Here is a 19788-nt window from a genome sequence, read left to right on the forward strand (position 1 = left end):
AATCGGTTCCTGCTGCCCGCCGCTCCGGGGTCTCGCCGTCGCCACCCGCTCCGTGCAGGCCGTTCAGTCGTGGGCCTTACAGAGGCCAAAGGATCCCAGCGCTCAGCCACTGTTACCGATGGAAATCTGCCTCCTCTGCGGCCAGGCGTCCCAGAAGAGGAGCCTTCCTTCCCCAGCTCCCACGATCACCCCGTGGCTGGCTTCTCCTCAAAACGTCGGTTTATACGAGCACTAACCCAGTGCTGCACCAGAAGGGCCTCCTCTGCCAAACCCCTTCTAACACCAGATACATCCGAAACATCCTTTTTACTTTCTGAGTCATATTACAGTACGAACAAAAGCTGAAATCCTCGGGTCTGACTCAGCTGTGGTGCATTTGGGATCCAAATAATGTGGAGGCAACAACTGCTGTGAGCTACTTCCACGCTCTCATCTCGGAGATGGCTCAGAGTTGTTCCTCTGTCGGTATCTGCTCAGAGTTTCATCAGCAACAAACAGACCTCAGAAACTGGTCTGCAGACAGACTCACTGGAAATACCGTGCTGGCCTTTGTGTCAGCTGTGCCAGGAGTCCAAAGCCAGAAAGACGTGTATCACGAGTATGTCAGCAACATCCAAAATACTCTTTGGTGATCTTCCATGCCAACCCACGGTATTTTTCCCCATCTGCTTTGCACACATCAGAAACATAACAATGGCTCTAAGACACAATTACTCTGTGGAATATGGAAACATGGAGAGAAACTTTGGCCACTTAAAATCGTCGAGAAAACTTCAGGTGACTTCAGCAGAGTCAGATAACATCTGTAATATCACTTCTCCCAAGTTACTGAAACATACTTGAGATTTTAAGGTGAGATAGCAATTTAAATCTTGTTTACTTTACCTGTCTCCGATGTTTACTTCTGTCACTTCACCACTGTGAAGTAATACAATTAATTCCACTTTTGTTTCCGGGTGGATTTTCTGCTGCTTATTCACCGCAATGACCCTGCGACAAGCTTGCACATCCTCTGACAAATATTCAAAAGTCAAGCAGTGAAATGCCATTTCCATTGCTTTTGAAATGTGAGGGAGTTGAGAAAACATTTCTGCTAACACTTAAGTTCTGCATTTTTTTCCCCCCTTCATAAAGGAAATGTTATTAAGTGTGTTTCATGAGGCTGCATGGCAGGTTCAGATGATGTCTCTGTTCCTTTGTACACAAAATGTAGTAGCGTTTTCCTACCTTGTTTTGTGGCTTTGAAATCCTTGAAAATGAGGGTCAACCCAACACTTTCCGATGTAAGCCTTCTTGCTGTTAACTTTGCCAAACATAATGGTTTGCACTCAGTTTTTTTCTTTCCGGGTGTTTGCTTCAAGGACATTGGTCTTGGTTGCATTCGTTTGACATCCCCCAAAATAAACAATTTCTTTAGTTTTGGCTTAACCCCCTCTCTGCCTCAGTTAACCATTTGCCAAACGGGGATGATATTATCCCTTCCTAGCACAGACACATCTATCAAACCTCTCGATGATGTCTTGGTAGCACCACAGAAACTGGTTTCTTTGAAACCAAAACACCTGGTTTCCCGTGCGGACTTTGGAGAGTGAGCGTTAAATGAAAGCTTGAGCCGTTCACGGTATGGAAAAGACACAAAGAGCTCTGGACTAAGGGATCCAGAAGAAGTAACACTCCTGCGGGAGGTGCGGTGCAGTGAGGCTCGCTGTCCAGGGACGGTTTGTCTCGGTCGTAGATGAGCCGGGCCGGGGATGCAGCGTGGCGTGCCGGTGCAGGCGCGGTGCTGAGCCAGCCCTGCCGTGCTGCTTCCAGGCCCACGTCGTGTTTGGCAAGGGCCGAGCTCCTCGCGGGTGGCACGGAGCCCGAGCTGGAGCAGCCGCAAGCGTGTGCGCTGCGGTGCATGCACTGTGCTCCGGGGCTGCGTGCTCCCTGCGTTACCGACAGCGGGGGAGAAATGCCTCCCAGGGTGGGGGCTGCGCACCGCAGCCTGAACTCAGCCGGGCTGGTGCTGGGCTAACCAACGCGGGAGACCCCGGCTGTTCCCTGCCAGCCTGCCTGGGTACGTCTGCATTGCTCCCTGCAGAGCACGCGGTGCCAGGACCGCTCATCGGTGCGGCCGCAGCGCAGCAAAGGCAGGCGCAGCCAGCCACGACGCGGACCCGGGCACAGCCCCCCGGCACTCGCCCCTCTGTCAGCCCGCAGCCCCCGGAGCGACCAGCCAGGCCGGCTGTGCCCGGCCTCTGCCGCTCCTCGTGGGGCTCCGACGGAGCGACGGCAGCCAGGCCTCCCCCTGCCCCGGTGTCACCGCCACGCCAGGATCCTGGCGGCTGGCTGCACGCCACCCCCTCGCTGAAGGCAGCCACCACCCACGGTAAGCACACAAGAAGGCAGGGTAACTCTTAATTAGGAAAGCTTGACTTGGAAATTTTAACACTTTACACCTTTTCTTCTGCCCAGACACCCTGAGATTTTAACTGGTGAAAGCCCCAATAGCACCTGAGAACCGTGTAACAGTGACAGCGAGACCACAGAACCGAAACTGGTTGGGAAAAGCTCCAAGCCCTGAGCCTTAATAAACACCCAGGAGCAGCCGAATCACCTGCGGCCTCACAGTGACATTCAGTTGCCGATGTAGGTGTGATCTGGCCTGTTCAATACTCACCGATATCTGCACAAATTAGCCTTACTTCTGGAACTGAATCAAGAGCCAAAGGGGTTATTGGTGCAGTCATACTGCGCCGTGCTGGGCGCTGCCGCTGCCAGACCTGCTGTGCTCTGCCTGTAAAGCATGCCAAAAGAAAAGGATAAAGCAATCAATTTTTGTGTTTGGTGATCCTCCCTCTCTTCCTCTCCTCTCAGAGGTCTGGCATTCCTGAAAATGGAACAAACGAGCATGGATGAATTTCAGCCCTCCTGTTGGAGCAGAACTGTCCGTTCCCAATTTTCCATGAGCAAGTACTACTAAAACCAGCACAGAAATCAATCATCACATTTGTATTTGTATAAAATTAATTGAAATACTCTGTTCAGTCACTGCCTCTCATTAATCAGTTGTTGATCCAGACATATGCAAGACAAATCTCTCTGATCTATTTGCAAGGGTGTTCAGCGACACCTCACACAGAAAGCCAGAAAGGTGCTTTAGGAACGGCCACAAACCTACAAATGCAAGAAACAGATCCCCTGGGATCCACCAGCTCAGCCTGAACAGATGATTTCCACTTAGGACTTCAGAGACATGAAGGTCAAAGCCATGAAGAACGAAAGTCAAGTCCTTCTTAAATGTGACTTTTAGGAAAAAAAAAAGTAGAGAAAATCCTTTTTTTAACCTTGCACTTGCTAATTACTAAAACAACGTAGTTCTGTAACAACTGCTAGCAGTATTTCCTTCAGGGTTTCCTCAGGGTTTATACACAGGCTGAACAGGATTGCTGTACGTTAATCAATGCTTTTGCTGGTAACTACGGACAGCGTGAGCTAGAACCAAGAAGACGACAGGTTCTACACCCTCACCCTTACTGTTTCACGTGCCTGTGGACCCCCGCCTCTCCAGCTCTGCCCTTGGTGCAATTCTCAGAGAACTGTCACACTCATTTCCAGGTTTCTTTGAAATTCAACATTTTGGTAAGTTGCATCCACTAACTTATAACCATCCCTTACAAACAACATGTATATTTTTACTAATCTTTTATGGAAGGATCCCATTTTATCTGAATTGCTGAACACACCCAAGTACGCTAGATTCATATGGAATTAATAAACTGTCTCTGCTGTTGACTAAAGCCAAATTCTAATTGTACACAAAGGACCGAGACCCAAACGTGAACTGTTGAAGCTTGATGTAGGTTTCAAGTAGAGACTTGCCAAAAAGGGCTAATAAATGTTTACTCACATGAATAGTACTATGCATTATTTTCTCTGTTAATCCAAACAGCAAAATAAAAACAAAAAACCTCCACTGAATTGGTATTTGGTAGTATTATGGAAACTTTTTATTGTTGCAATTGCAGTATCTAGAGGACAGGACAAGCTGTAGTTCTGAGGCAGCCTTGACTTTCTGCAAAACCTTGAAAATACATTGAGAGCAACATGCAAGCATAGAGGAAAGTTCTAATGTCATCAAGGACAGAGATATCTGTAGTAATTTTCAGAAGGAAAGGGATTTTTTTGAAGCATCCTCCAAAACATGGTGATACACTTTTACAGAAAGTCTACCTCCAAAACTGCTCAGAAATTTTTAAGGCAGTTTCTGCCGTTCATATGCACTCATTAAATCCAGCGACTCTGAACCTGACTTGGGCCAGACATAGACCATTTTGGAATACACAGAATGAATCAACACACAATTACCAGTATGGCAACAGCGGACAGACTGCATCAACGCATGTATTACAGACATTCAAAGGAAACCTTGTCAAAAGTGGATCAAATTAACGTCACTAAATAGTATCCATTCAGACAGAGGAAGCGCACCAAACCTAAAGGAGCTGCTCTGCGCTTTCCATCTGTGTGGCAGCAGAACTGGCTGAGCGAGCCCCGTTAATAACCCGTATGAGACGAGGAAGCACAAAGACGTGTAATTCTGGGTGGCAGAGGCAGCGAGGTGGGCATGGAGCGGGGGAAGCCCTGGCACAGGTCCGGTGGCAGTGCCAGCCCGCCCTGCCAGCTCTGATGCAGCTTTACCATTAAGGAACCGCTGCTCCGCAGGATCAGGTGGGCTTGCTCCACGTTTTTCCTTAAGACACATCTCCCCCTTTTGTGCATTCACCTTTCCCTGCCAAACTCTGCCAGTTTTGTCCCCACAGAGCGGTTCGGTGGCGTTACTGTTTATTCCCGTGACTAAAATTTCCAACATTTTAAGGCATGTAGAGTTAGCGGAAAGTGGAGGCAAGACCCTCCTGAGGAGCCTCCGCTGTCCCAGGAGGACAAGCGACAGGACCATGGCAGGGGACGACAGAGACAGTGGGGACGGAGGGAGGACACAGAAAGTGCAGGAGGGAGGGAGGGAGGGAGGGAGGGAGGGAGGCAGGCCTCTGCTATTTGTGAACTTGAGTGACCCCCTTCCCGGGGCTCCTGCGGTACTGGAAGATCACTGGCACTGGTTCAGCCCCTGTAACGCTTTTCTGTAATAAAGCCCTCTCCAAAGTATTGCTGCTGTTTTGGGGCAGTGGAAGGTAAAAGCTCCTGATATCCCATCCTGGTAACTCCAGTCGTAGCGCTGCGTAGTTCCACATCTCTCAAGGGAGCGACTCTGCTGGGATTCGGGCTCGGCTGTTATCGCTTCTTGCTTGCCTGTGCTCTCCGATCCCCCGCTCTCCCTGCGGCCGGCATCCGAGGGGCCCCCCCAAAGGCTCCCAGGGGTCAGAGGGGCAGCTCTGCCGCTCCCAAACATCAGCAGGGCTCCCACCCAAAGTACAGGCACCCTGAGAAGGGCTCCCGCCTGCCTCCTCTTGTCCAGGAGAAGGACGCAGCCTCCATGACAGTAAAATGCAAATAAGGTTATTCTACATTTGAAGACTAGCTTTAAATCTAACGTTACAATTTAACATTAAACACTGCGTTTGTCACGAAAACCCAGACTGGTCTGATATGACTAGGACGTACAGTGCAAGGCCAGAGATGTGTTACTCATGAAATTAGTTAACTAAGAGTACACAATTCCTCATATTAGTAAAATTACAAACGGCTGCTCCAAACCTTAGGGATGATTTTTGAATTTTATTTTCATAGGATTCTCGTAGCCTATAGACGCGTGCTTGAGAAAATGTGCAGAGAGGCTGAAGAAAACACTTCACAACACTGTACCACAAATCTTCTAAAAGAGACAAATTTTACAGTCAGTTAAAGCAGATTGATCATCATTATAGGTTTAACATTGTCAAATGCAGTCGGGAAGACTAAGTGGGAAGAGGAGGCTTTTGTAATTCTCATTCTTATCAAATAAGCATTTCACGCTTTAACAATTCCAGGCAATCAAAATTTGCTACTGGAAAAGATCTTTTGAGTCTGCATCCTTGGTGAGTCAGGTGGGAACTCCCCCGTGAAGGCCGTGAGACGATACTCCCGGAGAAGGAGTCCTCTTTTTGTTTTTGCTAGCTTGGTCTGTAGATCTTCAACCTTGGATTTAAAACAAAATAAAAAAGAAAAAAAAGAGAATGGATATATATATAAGTATATATAATTAAGAACAGAAAGTAGTGCATATGCCTATTGGGCCAGATTTTTACCTGCTCCTTCTGCAGCCTCCATTTGTATACACGTGAAGCCGTGCACATACAATAACTAGAGTACACACTTAAATTGACTTGTCCATCTGTGTTAAAACTGTGCAAGCACAAGAATGTGCTGGGATTTACATCTCCAGTCCCATGCACATGCTAACATTTAAATACGTGCATGTTTTAAAATAGCTGAAATGAAAACAGGGGGGTTTCATCTCATTGGTGCAAATACATGCACAGGTCAGTTTGTAGGAATAAAGAAGCTATCGACTATAAAAGGGCTGGAAGCATTAAAGCTCAACACATTTTGAAAGTAATAAACAGTAACTACATGTGCTACTAAACTTATTACTAACAAACATATTTGTCAATAGTCTCAACTTAATATTGTTACGTAAATATACTTTTTACCAGAGTAAGGTTCATATTCATTCACTTAGATATTTCACAAAATTGTAACAAACTTGAAAGTTGATGGAAATGCAGTAAAGCTCTTGCAAGTCTTCATGGAAATATTCTGCTTTTTAGAAATACAACCAGAGATTTTAAAATATGATTTCTTTTGCTATTCAGTATGTTATGAATACTATGGAATACAATAGAGTCATATTAAAAATAGAATAACCTTGGGGGTGCCAAAATAACTTCAGATCATCATGCCAAGTTTACACACATTTCATACACAAAAGCTCACAGTGAAGTCCATGAGTAGATCTTTACAGGCTTTGGCTCCTGACAGTCCATTCCACGTATCTTTTTTAAAACAACTTTTAAAAAAATGAAGACAATGAAGCTAATAGAATTACATCTTTCCACTGTTTGAAGCGTGCGCTCTGCAAAATGCGCTCCTTTGTGCCAGCACGAGGCACCACGTATTAATGGCACATTGTGAACCTGGAGGTCACTCGGATTTGGTGAATGAACTCAAGCTCCTCAAATCCCACAGCTCCCCCATTGCCATCGTGATGCGTTCCTTTCTGGGTGGTAATTACCACTTTTAAAATACTAGCAGGCCATTACAGACAGAGCAGTTCCCCTGCTCTGCAAGGCTCGTAACTGAGTACGCAGCAGTTTGTGTAGACATACCTGACACCGCAGCTAACCAGAAGACGTTTCGCAAGCTGACCACCGCGCTACTGAGCGCCTGGGGATACGGATTAAGGAACGGGATCTCCTAAGTAGCACCAAGACTCTCAGATGTGTATTTGGGAAACCAAAGGGCAGATCGCTAATGGAAACAGTAAAGGCAGCCAAGCCCATCCTGAACTGCAGCCGCGTGCCGCCCCGTGAGAGCGGAGGGACCCCCCCGAGCGCCGGGAGCCCACGGCACGGGACACACGGAGCCCCTGCGGAGTCCGCTCCTAAACGCCAGGCTGATGTTGTCCTACGTGACTCTTATACCTGCCTCGAGGAACGAGTTCCGTTTTGGGAGCGTGCAGCTTGCGTGCGTGCGTGTGCTGTGCGTGACGTTGTGGAGCCTGAGGGTAATTTTAGCACAGTGTCACGATTTCCTGGCATAGGGACAGACGCTTCGCACTATGTATGACTTGTTTGCCCTGTTATGTATAGCAGGGAGGCTGTGCTTTCAGCGCATTAGATCACTTCGGGTTTGAGGCCAAAAGATGCTTTGAATAAAATCAGAATCTCTTTTTTCCAAAAGTACAGGTACTGTAAAGTGGTGCAAACACTGCAAAAATGAGGCTATGAAACCCATGGCCTTTACGTGAGCAGTTCACACAGCTACAGCCACGTGTGCATTTCCAGTATTTCTACTCAGCGACTGCTAGGACTCCCCAGGACCCCAGGATCTCCCCACTTTCACACGTAAGTGAAAGGTTCAAACGTAGGTGACTCCCAGCAGGCACAAGTTCTCACTACTGCGTGCGAAGGAGCTGCAATGGAGCGGTCTTTTGATGGACTGCTGCTCCTCTTTGGAGTAAGTAAACAGTTTTGGAGCAGTTTCATATTCCTTCTGCATTATAAAAGGGTTTTCTTTATTACTACAACGTAATTCTTTACTGGGAAAAGGCTTTGCCAAATTTAGTACCACCGATACTACCTCTACACATTAATGAAAGTGATTTCTTGCTTGATTAGAATGCACGATACGTACACAATGCGCCATGGCATTCAAAGAGCCATACAGAGCATTTGTATGTGCTCTGCCCTCAGGAAACGTATTTCTAAGACAGTTTGCTTTTTTGAATCTGACAAAATCATCAGTTGAGAGCATTACACAGAGGGAACGAGCCGGCAGGCAGAAGAGAAAGGAGACAGGACAGCGGAGTGAGAGGCCCCGCTGCCAGCTCGCTGGCCCCTGGGGAGAGTGCCCCGGCACGGCTGCCCAGCCATTGCCATCAGCCCTGCGGAAGCCAGTCACTATCAGTGGCAATCTCTTACCCCTGCGAATCAAAAATCAGTCCGGGGTCTTGAGGCAAAACTGATTTTGAGCTGAGTGTCTTGATTCTGCACAGCAAACAAACTAAATGCAAAGCACTGACTCATTTTATTGAAAGATATATAACTTCATTTTGACTAGCTATGCAGTTTGGAAAACTGAAGTAATACTTTCAGTCAAGACAAAACAGTTCCTAATAATGTTGCAATAAGCAAATAAATTTTACAGCTACACCAACTTTAAAGACAGCTCGCAATTTTCCCAATCAGGACACTTACTGATGTCTCTAGGTACAGATTTATGAGTCCTCTTCCCAATTGTAAATGGATAATTTTGAATTTCAACTTTTTGCTGTATTAACCACTTGCATTGAATGGCTTGTACAGCACGTGATAAAAATCAGCATTTTTGTCTGAGTTTTATAATAATCTTTGGCCATCTTTCATGCTTTTCTTGGTTTTTGTCTTTTATTTTATTCTTTTATCTCAGAATTTTGGCTTTGCTTTTGAAAGACTCAGAGCACTACAGATGTTTGTTACATTTGTGCATGTTGTGTCCATGTACACATACATACACACAATTTTAGCATGAGCAAAAATACAATGTTTGGTTTTTAGCAATTTTAATTTTAAAATATTTGGTACCTGAGATTTTTGTGAAATTAACTAAATGTCAGATTAACAACCATTCATCAGCACAGAGCACTGTGTTCACTGTACTTCCGGAAAGAGAGAAAATACTTACTGTCTCAATGTCTTGTTTTGCTTTCTTCATTTCTACTTGGGATGTTCCTTTTAATTTTTCTCCTCTTGCTTTCATCATTTGTGTGTGCTGTTTGACGCGCTGTTCCAGTTTCTTTTCTCTGAGGGATCTAAGTAGACATGGTAAAATTATTATTTCAGTTGCTTTATATTCATTGACCCTTCTGTTTCCAGTTTCAAGTACTTTAACACATTTCTGCCAAAAATATAAATACAGACTCAGGGAACAAAACGAGCAAATGCTGTGGCTTTGCCTTTGGTAATACACAGTTTGTGGTGCATGCACCATGTGGTGGTCTTGCATTGCTGTATCTGACATCGGCTCTTACACTTGCAGGGATCTAGTTAGTCAGTGAGTTGTGTAAATCAACGCCTTGCCTCGCTCAGCGCATAAGCTCGACGGTGCTCTGGGGATAGGTCAGAGTTTGGTGGTGCAACAGACTGGTTTTGGTGGGTCCTTTGCACGGCTGCTGTAGAAGCTGGAAGACTTTCAGTGAACAAGGCCGTGGAATGAAAAAGGAATGAAAAAGGAAAGAAGGAGAGGCATACGGTCAGGGAAGGTGAATGAGGTCCTGTAATTCAAGGGGGGGAAACACCAACGGGGAGTTCAGCACAAGCAGAAGGCAAAACTAAACGAAACGCTGCAGAAGGCACGCTAACAAAACAAGAATTTGAAGGGGTGCTGAGCTGTACCCAGTGCAAGCGGCTGAGCCATCTACAGCATATGCAAACGACTTTTTGACCGTCTTGCCTGTAAACTTAAAATCGTGTTGGGCAGCAGAAATACAAGAGAGTACTACGGAACAGCCCTTTCCAATGCACTAGGGGTATTCATGCAAGTATGAAAGCCAATACAAGAACAGGACTGAAATATCAATGACTGCTAAATAAACGTATTTACTGTACTTTACTTTTTGTGCTCATCAAACCTGTCTGGCCATAGCCGTGGTATCTGTAAATACCTCTCTTCCATATTACGAGATAGTATAATATAGTGTATTTTTCCCTAAAGCTGATTAAAATTTTCCTTGATTTACAGACATCTGTTTAGTAGTTACGTCCTGAGATTATCAACTAGAACATGCTTGTACAGTCAGTCAAGTTACAGCCTCATATAAAGATACGCTAATTTTTAGAAGTGCAAAATGGAGCAAACCAACAAATCTTGTAATCAGAAAAACAAACAGAACATTTCAAGCTTTCCCCGTATACGTTAAAACCAAATAGAACCCCCCCCTGAAAATTAATTTGAATACTTTCTAAAAAGAGCAAACATTTTACAGGCTCTTAAAAGTTTGGGACATCTTTATACTTCTCCCCTCTCTTTTTTTTTTTCTTAAACTCTCAAAAAGCAGAATGATTTCAAGTATTTTCCAGCCCAGCTGACAGACTAGAACTGAGACAAGTATGGAAATGTATACTCCAGGACCAGCCTGTCAAGGCGAGGCCATCAATCAGTTGAGATTTGTTTAGTTCATTTTGCAAAAAGGACCAGAGATACTGAATTTCTATTCAGCCCTCTGGCTCACACTCACTGTAGTAAGATGACATAGAGATACTATAAAATAGTTGGTTTATTATTAAAATAAATTATTACTATAATAAAATAAGAATTGGTTTAACAGCATGCTTCTTGTCTTGGTATTGCATTGTACATGAAGGAGCAAACGCATATAGCTCAGGTGCAAGTCTCGAAGCGCTAGTGATTACGTATTAAAATTTTTTTTTTTTTTTAAAGCGAGCCTAGAATTAACTTGATTTTTTATTTCTCTTTTAGTCACAATGTTTGTTGATTAGGGTGCAAGATTTTTTACTTCACAGGATAGCAAAAAAAAAAAAAAGAATACTTTCGTACTAACAACATTAAATGGAAGTCATCAATAGCATTACGTAGGAACAGTTTATAATCTTATCTTTTTAGCACTCACCTTGTAGCTTCATCTTTTACTTTCAACAACCTTTCTTCCGTTATTTCAGGTGTACGCTCCCGTTTCTCAGCTCCCTCTTCCACGGTGTAGTAACTGATGTTATCAGTAGCATGCGGTGCATTTTTTGGTATCTGCAGCAAAATACAGCGCTAACACATTATAGGGAAATGACAGCAATTAAAAACTGGTTCCATATTGAAATTAAAAATGTTACAACATTTTGTTGTTCTGCAGTTCTTTGAAGTCATGGTTAGTGCCCCGCGACTGCTGGGGAAACGCTGTGACTGGCGCTGGGTGACTGACCCTCCCAGCAGCTCAGGGCCGGGGGTCCGGGGCAGGCAGCAGCGACTCGCAGCGAGCACCACACGATGCTGTGAAACACTTCGGGGACACGCTCTTAGGAAGACCTTTCCCATGTGTTTTCCCACTTGTCACACGGCATGAACATGCTTCCATTTCTGTAAGAGGGCTTAAGACAGAGTCCAGTAAATCAAAAATCAAAGCTGCGAGAAGGCTTGGCTTGAACACATTTTTTCCCCCCCCCCTGTAAAATACTAATGACGCTGTGGAGGCCAATGGGAGTTGTATGGTGACTACGCTCATGAGTTCTGCTACGGCTACAACGGCTGAAGTCAGAGTCCTGTAACTGAATTCTGCATCTTGTACTCCTATGTTTTTATTGCCTTCAATTAAGTTGTAACATTCACAGATGAAATGCGATATTTATTTCATATTTACTTACCTATCGTAATGATACCTGAGCTTCAAGATCATGGCTCAGTGGCATAGAATTGTATCCTGAGTTATTAAAGAAGTTAAAAAGTAGCTTGCGGTGGTCAAGTTCATAAAACTGCCATCATCCCGTTTTGGGACTGCTAACCCAAAACCTTCACCAATGTGAAGCCCAGCCCTTGGGGATTACCTGAACTGGTAAGTAGAAACAACTGAAGATGTTGCGGCAATATTTTTTCCATTTAATTAAAATACGAGGTCAATTTTGTGGAAAAGTATCAGTCTTAAAAACGTGTTACTGAGAAAGCGTACTTAATGTATTTTCTCACGTACTGGCTGTGTACGCACAGTGGCAACACCCCGCAAGTCCAACCCTTGTCTGCAATGCAAGTAACACATCTCCAGAGCCTGGGAAAAGGGAGGCCAAGTGCGTGTTTTCTAATTACGTTAGCCAAATCTGGGGAGCAAAAGTAGGTAGGACAATAGGCCATTTGGCAAGAAAACAGTAGTTCCAGGAGAGAGGGTGGGAGGAGGCTCAGAAGAGCCGACACCTTGTATTCTGGTTACAGAAGAAGGGCAGCTCCCATGTCCTCCTCCGCCCCAGTGAAAAAGCAGCGGCACCCTGCCCTTACAGGCTTCTGCCAGATGTTCTGACCATGGGGCTGCAGTGTCTCTCTCTCTTTATATCAGAGGACATGCAGTTATTTATAGAAGACAGCTCTAATGGGAAATACTGACAGGTACTGACTCAGTAGCCTTGTGGAGTCACTTGTGGAACAGCTAAGCCAAAGCCCTACCTCCACATTCAACTTCTCACATTCCCAGACACCCGGTCCTTAGCACTTGGTTGTAAGGTTAGGCCCTCCCCTCCGCATTTTCCAAATAAAGCTACAAAAAAACTTTGGTTTTGTTCTGCCAGGTTGAACACCTTTAAAAACTCAAAACTATTCTGTGAAGCCAAGTTATTTTGCAGACAAACCACCTTACCTATACTTCAAGTTAATAAATTCCCAAGGTTTTGCACCGAGAGAAATTACTGCAGTAGATTTGAAGTATTTTATAGGCATTTCATTTTTCTCAGTGCAAAAGCTTACCTCCACACTGGCTTACAATAACACTGCCAATCATATTTTCATAGTATTGCCTATGACCATGCTTCTGTAATCACACTGCTGCAAAGAAAGTCAATCAACTAATAGAAGGAGAATGGTGTAGAAGAAATCCATTTCCAGAACTCTCCCTTAAGACATTATCAATTGAGGTGAAGTGACATGGCACGCTCACGTTGATCTGACACATACGCACAAAAAGAGTATTTACTTTTGGGAAAGTCAATGTATGCAATGGCAGCCACAAGCAACCATTACTCAGCTATGCATGCCTTTATCATAATTACTCAAAACTGGGATTCTAAATCCAAGACAATCCCATAATTTTAGAAGAAGTATTTTATTAAGTAAGCGTAGCTGCCTTGTGGTTTTTAACCCAATTCCAACAAGAACAATTTGAAAACTAAAATCTTTAAATAAAGGAATATGCTCTGTAACACTCAAGGAATAAAGAAAACTGCTTCTAACAAGATGATCAGAGAACAAAGAAATACACTAAACACGAGAGCAAAAATTAGAGATTGTTAATATAAAAATATGAGAACGTGTTGCAAAGCTCTTATTAATTTCAGTATTTATTAGGCATTAATGTAACCTATAGTAACAGAGGAGCGTACCAGCAGGTGCATCAGTTTATGTGTGGTCCTATGGTGCCATCCCGTGTTCAACACGTGCACACCCGGGTACCCACCTTCCGGAACACTTCAACTTGCAAAGCTGTACCGTTCATGCCATTTTAAACCATCGTTTGTTCTCACTGCGTATGTGTATCACACATATCATTGTAAGTACCTAAATAAGTTTGTTTTGGTTTTTTTTTTTGTTTTTTTGGGTTTTTTTTTTTTTTAAAGAAGAAAAAACTTTTACAGGAGAAATTCAAGAACTGTTTTCTGTGAGTGAACACATTATTCTCCCCATTTATTTATGTGGGAACATGGAAGAGAAAAATGAGGAATATTTAAATATATCACATAACAATATACTTATTCCTTCTCGTGTCATTCAAAATTCAATCCTATGCTAACTGAGTTTCTGTAGTCCTAAAAACAATCGTCAGGTTGGCCAAAACAAAGACCTTCGTACATAGAGAAAGCAGACCGCACGGCTTCAACAAGATATGCGGAACCCCCGGGAGCCGTTATCCATCAGGAAAGTTCTCAGGGCCTCAGCAGGAATTCAGCTAGTAAGTTTTCAGTACACAACGATCTGCGTGTTCAGATCTGACCCCTACTGTTCATAGCAGAAAGATGCATTTTCTCACACAACCTGCTTCTGGTCATGCTCCTGCTTTCAGTATTGTGAAATTACCCTTGATGTTGAATATTGCTACACAACAAACCAGTTTCCGGAACTGTCGCACTGACATCATCAGCTTACAGTGCAGAGAAAGCAGGAAATAAGTGACCCACGTTGGTTTGATCCATATTCACAAAAAAGGATAATTTTACACAGGAAAGTCTGTGTAAAATTACTTAAGCATAAGTAAATATTATTAATCCTACCCAGTAATCAGAATGAGCTACTGGTGCCAGTAAAGTTGTTGGTAAAGTACTGCTGTTTACATCATGACGACCCAGCTGCAAGCTGCCCCTTCAGAACATACGGCTGTACTTGCTCTGCAGCCCGCTTCGCCTGTGCGCCTCACAACTGTCCTGCAAACCTCTTCTGGCACCACAGCAAACCTGCTTGGCTTTTGCTTTATTTCTGTGGTAAGCCTGTCCAAAGACATTAGCATAGATAGAAGCATTACATTCACATATTTATTTAACTTCCAGGACAATAAAAGGCAGCAATGAATAATCACAGTCTAAGGAAATCGGGTTAAAAAGTCTGGTAACTGAAACTTAGGTAACAGCTCTGTTGAAGATGCATGAAGTGGAATAAAATCCTGCTCGTAACACTTTTCCAGCCATCGATTCCAAAATGTTTTAGTATTGTATTGTACACAGTATTGTATAGAAAAAAATCTGTTTAAATCAAAATTTCTATTTTGCTAAAGTAACCAAATACGATCTTTAGCACTGCCGCTTGGCATGAGAAGAGGGGACTGCCGGTACACCGCTGCCTTGCCAGCAGGTTGCCTCTGGTATATTCCCATGGCTCTGCAGGTTAAGCAAAGTTCTGCTGCCAGCATTAAGAAATAGTTTAATTGGTGGAAAACGTCACTCACACTATGGGTGAGCAGAAAGATGAAAAAGGGTTGTATTAACATGAATAAACTGCCCGAGTCAGAAGCCCAGGCTCCTGCATAGTCAGTGAAAATGGCAAGACGACTCAGATCGCTTGTGTTAGGTGCCTGCCTTCACCCATGCACTGGGCGCCGAGGCTCCTAACATGGGCACCTATGTTAGATGCCTGTTGTTAGATGGTAAACCTATGTAATCTCCTATTTGATAAAGTGCAGTTCAAAAAGACATTTCTCCAAGCACTGATGCATTTAGTGACATCATTTGGCTTAGCTTCAAAAATCTGAGTTTAAAAAAAAAAAACAAACAAAAACCAACAGTAAAAAACCTAGTAAGCTGGAAGTGTGGCTGCTTTGTTTTTACTTTTAAAGTATATACAAAAACTTGTCTGGTTGTGTCAGATGTTGAATTGCAAATTTTCCTACATTTCTAGAAAAGCTGTAATCTGTTATACAAGGGTCCTTTTTTATCATTTGAGTACCAGTTATTGCTAAGCAGGTATCAATAAAATGTAACACTAAACCTGTAAAAATCCCCTTTTTATCACTGAGGGATGTAATTCATTTTAATTTAAAACCTACTGACATTTCAAAGAAATTTGGGTATATTTCTACACTTCCAAGGTTAGAAGTAGTATGCCCAGCAATCATGAAACTGAGATGAAAGAATTCTTCACAGCAAGAGAAAAACTCTCACAGCATTTCAAGTTCCTTCAGTGATCATCTCTAACTGCCTTACTCAGTGTCTGTGTTACAGTTCATTTTCACACCAGAGCACTGGAAAAATCATGTGTATTCATTTTCAGCATCTCATCTTTTGCAATACTGTATTATAAGGAATGAGAATCTAATGGCAAAGCTAACGGGCTCATTTTTTTGAGATTTTTGTTTTAAAGTTTGTTACTTTGGGGAAGAAACTTCTCAGGCCTTTGATATACACTCAGAAAGAACCAGAAGTGAGGTCCCCTCCTTTCATACGCCAGCGTTTACAAATTCCTGGAGGAACCAGAAAATCCAGCCGACTTCAATTTCAGTTTGGCAGAGGCAACATCTCATATTGGAGGCGTTCAATAATTTAAAAAAAATCATATTTCAACATACGCACTTCTGTTTTAACGCCTCCAAGTAGCCTGATTATTGGAGCCACTACAGATTTTGAATAGCAGTTTGAAGGATCTGGCAACTCCTACACTGCACATGGGGCTGCAGCACTTCACGCAGGAGCCATAGTCCACATAGATATTTGACAAAGGGTCTGCAAAGCCATTGCCAAAGTGCTGGCATTTAAAGTCCTGGTTTTCTAAGCTTTAAATTTAAATATATGGGCTATAAAGAAAATAAATCAAAGGGTATCATTAATGGATTGTTTTTTTCCAGTGTCCTACCTTGCTATTTTCTGTTACATACCATATCTGCATTTATAGGTGAAAATCTAAACGTTTCTTTTTCTTCTTCCATCAACTTCACTTGGCTGTGCCATTCCTGAAGCATTTCTTTATTGCTGAAAAAGGTAATTTATATCAAACTCTTAAAGCCATAATTTAAGAGGTGAACATTACCACTCTTGTTCGCATGCTTAGCCATTTACAGCTGAACAATATATGATACTTATTAGACATACCGATTCCTAACAAAGGGAAACAAAGTACCAGGGGCCTCTTCATGAAACATTAACTTACCAAAGGAAGACGAGAACTGCAAAGACCCACCCTCACTTCCCACTTCAGTGGAGGAATATAGCAGCAAAGAGCAGGACACAGATTCAAACAAAAGCCAAGCAGAGTAGTGAAATTGCTCAGAGGACTGGTAACAAGCTACATGCTTCATCTCTGGACTACAGTTTAAACTTGGTAACTTTACATACTGAGTACATTTGAGTGAACATAAAGAAGAAGTAGACAGTTGTACCATAAAAAGTTCTACGGGCTAACATAATCTGACCCATCACATTTTTAAGGTTCATCAATAAAGGCCTCATTAATATGATATCTACTCTGGTTCCGAAAGTCCGCAGTGATTCTCCAGCTCTTCTTTGTTTCAGCCCTAAGTTTCAGGCTACTTCTCCTTGTACTGCCATTGTCTGGCACATAAACTGAGTAATCCTCTTCATTTCCACTGTCTCTTTAAAAATACTTGTCAACTATAATAATCCCTGATAAATTAATAGTTTAAAAAAGACAGCCACGATTCAAAGGTGGGGCAGGTCACGGCATGTGATAGCTCAGCCCTGTTCCCAGTGGTCGCTCTACCGCATTGCGCACAACTGGTTAAATAACTTGCAGTAGAAGCAGGCTCATTTTTACTAGCCCTGGCCCAAATGATTGCTCACTGCCCAGTCACGAGCACCTAGATACACGTTTCTTAGGAGCAGCGAATCCTGCTCAGCTGACAGCATTCCCTGCCTGATGGGAAGGGAAGGGGAGACAAGAATTCCCTGGCCCTGCTCCTCTCCTCCTGGTTTTTCCCTCTCTCCTGGTGCAGGGATGCCCAGGGAGCACCAAAGCACACCAGATGTTAACCCAAACCACTGGAACAGAGCTCCACCTTGTGCACCCCCAAATCCAGGGCACTGCCCTTTCATAACACAACCGTCTGGTGCTTCCAGGAGTGCCACGGAGATGCATTTGTTCTATAACAAGACTTTTGTAACTCCAGTTATAAAAGAAAAAAGGCATTAAGATGATACAAATCAGGACTAACGTTGTCTCATTTCTTGGGTCTAGTCTGCAATAAGTGGACTGAATTCTGAACAGCAGTCCAAATGTATGCATATAGTGGGAAAGTATGCTGAGATATAAACAAGTTCTTTTAGCAAAATTTGTTCAAACTTTTTATACCCTAGATATATCACATTTTTATGTCATACGCAGAGTTTGCCCTCTAGCTGTAGCCTTCTGTCAGCAAAGAAAGTTAAATTTAAGTTTACATGGAATGTAACATATGAATTAACTGAAATGGATTTATTTTCTGCTCAATTGGAATGGGAATTCCTGGAGTTCCATGGCCGAATTGGTAAGAAGCTTGGTAAATCACCTTTCTTGTTGCCTTGGAGCACCGTATTTTGTAAAGAAAAGCACTCTTTATATTTCCACTTGTAGTGCAAAACATTTGAAATTGCTTTTTTCCTTATAAATAGTCAACTAGGCAATCTATTAAGAAGCTAAGTAACAACTTTTAAAGACAATAACATTGTAATACTTGCTTTTTTGTTTGTTCAAATAAAGCTTGTTCCTCTTCCAGCTCCTTTTCTGCTACCGATCTGCACTTTTCAGCTCGCTTTGCCTGAACTGTCCTATCATAGGATAGAAACTCAATAAATTTATTTCTCTGCGTGGACATCCTCCTTTTAAAATGGACAGTTTGATATTGTTAATTAAATACTACACAGAAAACAAAGCACATTTAATGATGGTGATATACACACTCGAAATGCAGGTTTTTATCTACTAGTGAACCTGCATATGAGCAGTCTGTTTTATTTCAATATAACCATTAAAGTATTTAAAGTAAAAAATGTTTCAGTAATTTACCAAATGAGTTACTTGACAAAAACCACTGCAAGCCCAAGGTTGTATTGTGAGGGAAAAAAGTAAGCATAAACTGAATTCTGCAAGATTTTTTCCATGCTATTGATACCTCAAAAACAAAAACAACTCTGAAACGTGAGCGTATCAATATCAAACAGTATGTAAAATATACACCAGAAACCGCAGAGAATAGTGAGAAGCAGGGCAACGCAAGGTTTGAGAGCTGGCGTTGAGGCACACAGTAGGACAGACTGCCACCCCCGGGTTCTTGTCACGTAAGAAAAGCCGCAGGCCTAACAGCGAACACGGAATGCACGGGTAAGTCAGTGAATCTCCCAAATCAATAAATCGCCGATTACTGGAGATTTCCCCCTACCCCGTTCGTGCTCATTAAGCACACGGCTTTTTGCTACTGACTTACAGTATTTTATGTTTTCTGCGAGTGACATCAGAGAGACAGAGGGAGGCAAACGCGAAAGGGTGAGGAGTGAAAGAGAGAAGGCAAGAAAGAAAATTCACAGTAAATATAAAAACCCCTTTCCTATTTTTGTTTCAAATGTAAAACCTAATCAAATGGTCAGTATTTAAAAAAAAATCTGTCCGCTCTAGTTCATTAAAAACTAGTATTGAGAAATAATTTTTAAGTAATAATAAAAATGTTCATGAATATTGAGGGGAAAAAATCATTGATATCATGGTAAATATTGACCAAAAAAAAAAATTAAGGACATTTCCAGCGTGTCTATTCTCTCCTTTACACAAAAAGGTACTTCCCTCTTTCAGAAAGGATTCACCAACAAATTCTCCCAAATAGGGTTTGCATTATTTGCATATTGTGAAATATGACAAATAAAACATTTATTAAATGCTTTGTATGCGAATGTAAAGGAATTTAACGTATTATCTTGTATTTATACATAGTTATTT

At 42.7% G+C, this 19788-nt stretch overlaps 1 protein-coding gene across 1 annotated transcript in view; it reads right to left on the reverse strand.

The window, feature by feature from the left end:
• Positions 1-5015: 5015 nt before the first annotated feature.
• The window catches only part of LRRC27 (leucine rich repeat containing 27), a 34817-nt gene continuing 20044 nt past the window's right edge, over positions 5016-19788 (reverse strand). Inside the window, exons 7-11 of the mRNA XM_050899433.1 lie at positions 18537-18626; positions 16742-16835; positions 11309-11439; positions 9364-9490; positions 5016-6117 (exon numbers count right to left, since the gene is read on the reverse strand). Of these exons, the coding sequence (XP_050755390.1) occupies positions 5974-6117; positions 9364-9490; positions 11309-11439; positions 16742-16835; positions 18537-18626 (586 nt within the window). The 3' untranslated portion in view covers positions 5016-5973. The remainder of the gene's footprint in view (positions 6118-9363; positions 9491-11308; positions 11440-16741; positions 16836-18536; positions 18627-19788) is intronic.

The sequence above is a fragment of the Gymnogyps californianus genome, chromosome 6, assembly GCF_018139145.2.
Source record: "Gymnogyps californianus isolate 813 chromosome 6, ASM1813914v2, whole genome shotgun sequence".
Lineage (NCBI taxonomy): Eukaryota > Metazoa > Chordata > Aves > Accipitriformes > Cathartidae > Gymnogyps > Gymnogyps californianus.